The 1,793-nt window shown below is 33.3% G+C and overlaps 1 protein-coding gene across 1 annotated transcript in view; it reads left to right on the top strand.

The window, feature by feature from the left end:
* The window catches only part of MON2 (MON2 homolog, regulator of endosome-to-Golgi trafficking), a 111,401-nt gene that overhangs the window by 53,052 nt on the left and 56,556 nt on the right, over window positions 1–1,793 (top strand). Inside the window, 4 exon segments of the mRNA XM_023518411.1 lie at window positions 177–281; window positions 620–700; window positions 776–849; window positions 942–1,032. Of these exon segments, the coding sequence (XP_023374179.1) occupies window positions 177–281; window positions 620–700; window positions 776–849; window positions 942–1,032 (351 nt within the window).

The following is a 1,793-nucleotide window of genomic DNA, read 5'->3' on the forward strand; positions in this document are numbered from 1 at the left end:
GATAACTTTTAATCAAATAAATTTGTTTCTTACAAAACTATTCTAACCTATTTTCTTAAATTTTTGTTTGTTTTTTATTGTAAAAAATCCTTTAACACATTAATGCTGATTTATAAGCTTTTAGTTTTCAAGAATGCATGACAATTCTTAAAAATATATCCTTTTCTTAAATATAGCTAACTTCCAAAAATATCCAGTGTATGAGGACTTTACTTAACTTGGCGCACTGCCATGGGGCTGTTCTGGGAACATCCTGGCAACTCGTCTTGGCAACGCTCCAGGTATGTTGTGGTGTCTGGGTCAGAGGTCAGCGCTGTTTTCAGATGTAGTTGCCTAGTGGTTAACCTGAGCAGTGCCTATTAGTGCTTTGGGTAGGCCTAAGGAATATAAATAGTAAGTATGAAAAAAGCAGGTTGGAAAGGAAATAAAGACGTGACTCATCGGAAGTGATGGGGTGCTTCTTGTAATGGCCTAAGTTTGGTAAATTTTTTATGATTTTAATTTTAGTTATTAAAAGCATACTGCTTTCAGTTTTAGTCACTAGCAATTACTACTGAATTTTAGTTAATAGAATTTTAATAGATCTATAAATTTTGTTTTGATTTTTTAAATTTTATAGCATCTTGTATGGATTTTGGGATTAAAACCTAGCAGTGGCGGTGCCTTGAAACCCGGACGCGCTGTGGAAGGACCCAGCACAGTAAGTTCTAGTCGTCTTTCCCAGTCAGTGCTTCCCAAAGGTCATTGGTGACGTTTAACCATATTCTTTTCTTAGGTTCTAACAACAGCAGTGATGACTGATTTACCAGTGATTTCCAATATACTTTCAAGATTGTTTGAAAGCTCACAGTAAGAGTCAGTTTTTTAAATTGATAAAAAGCATTCTTATTAGCTGTATATTTTAAAAATCAAAATAACATATTTCTTCATCTTTATTTTAGGTATCTTGATGATGTATCATTGCATCATTTAATAAATGCACTTTGCTCCCTGTCTTTAGAAGCAATGGATATGGCCTATGGGAATAATAAGGTGGGGTGTTGTACCTTTCTGTTTACATTTGGTACGTTAGTTATACGTGTGAGGTATGCGTCTGTTGTACCCAGCTTATGTATTAACCATACTCTTTTGGTCTTTACCATGTATAATTGTAATTTGTTGAAGGGCTAATAACGAGGACATAGCTTGTGATATGTTTACGTATGTAATATGATTTTAAATTATGCCCACATTGTACATTAAAATATTTTTATGAAATGTAATACAGTTTGTATAATTAGGTTCTGTAAAATGCCACAATAATACTTGTAATTATAATTTCTGATTGGGATAATACAAAACTTAAATCAAGGAATATATGTCTCAGTCTCTCTCGCCTTCATTGAGATGGAAAATAAGGAGCCAGTCATTTCTTTCTGAAGGTAATGGTCCTCTTTACCTTAAAAATCAAAGTTTTTCTTTGTTAATTGATTAAATGAGTAGAGCGGTACTTTTGAATATTGACGTTCAAGAACGTTTTGTGGGCAGGCACAGTGGCATTCACCTGTAGTTCTGGCTACTTAGGAGGTTGAAGCAGGAGTATTGCTTGGGTCCGTGAGTTTGAGACCAGACTGAGCAACATGGCAAGACCCTGTCTCTAGAAACAATAGGGAAAATAAAAAATTTATTTAAAAAAATTCTATACTACTGAAAATATCATTTTCTATTATACTTGGCAAGCATCAGGAAATTTGGGATTATTTATACCTTTGAAATAATTACTTAAAATGCTTTCTACATTTTTTTTTTTTTTT

The sequence above is a fragment of the Otolemur garnettii genome, unplaced genomic scaffold (assembly GCF_000181295.1).
Source record: "Otolemur garnettii isolate 467f Iridium unplaced genomic scaffold, OtoGar3 scaffold00138, whole genome shotgun sequence".
Classification (NCBI taxonomy): Eukaryota; Metazoa; Chordata; class Mammalia; order Primates; family Galagidae; genus Otolemur; species Otolemur garnettii.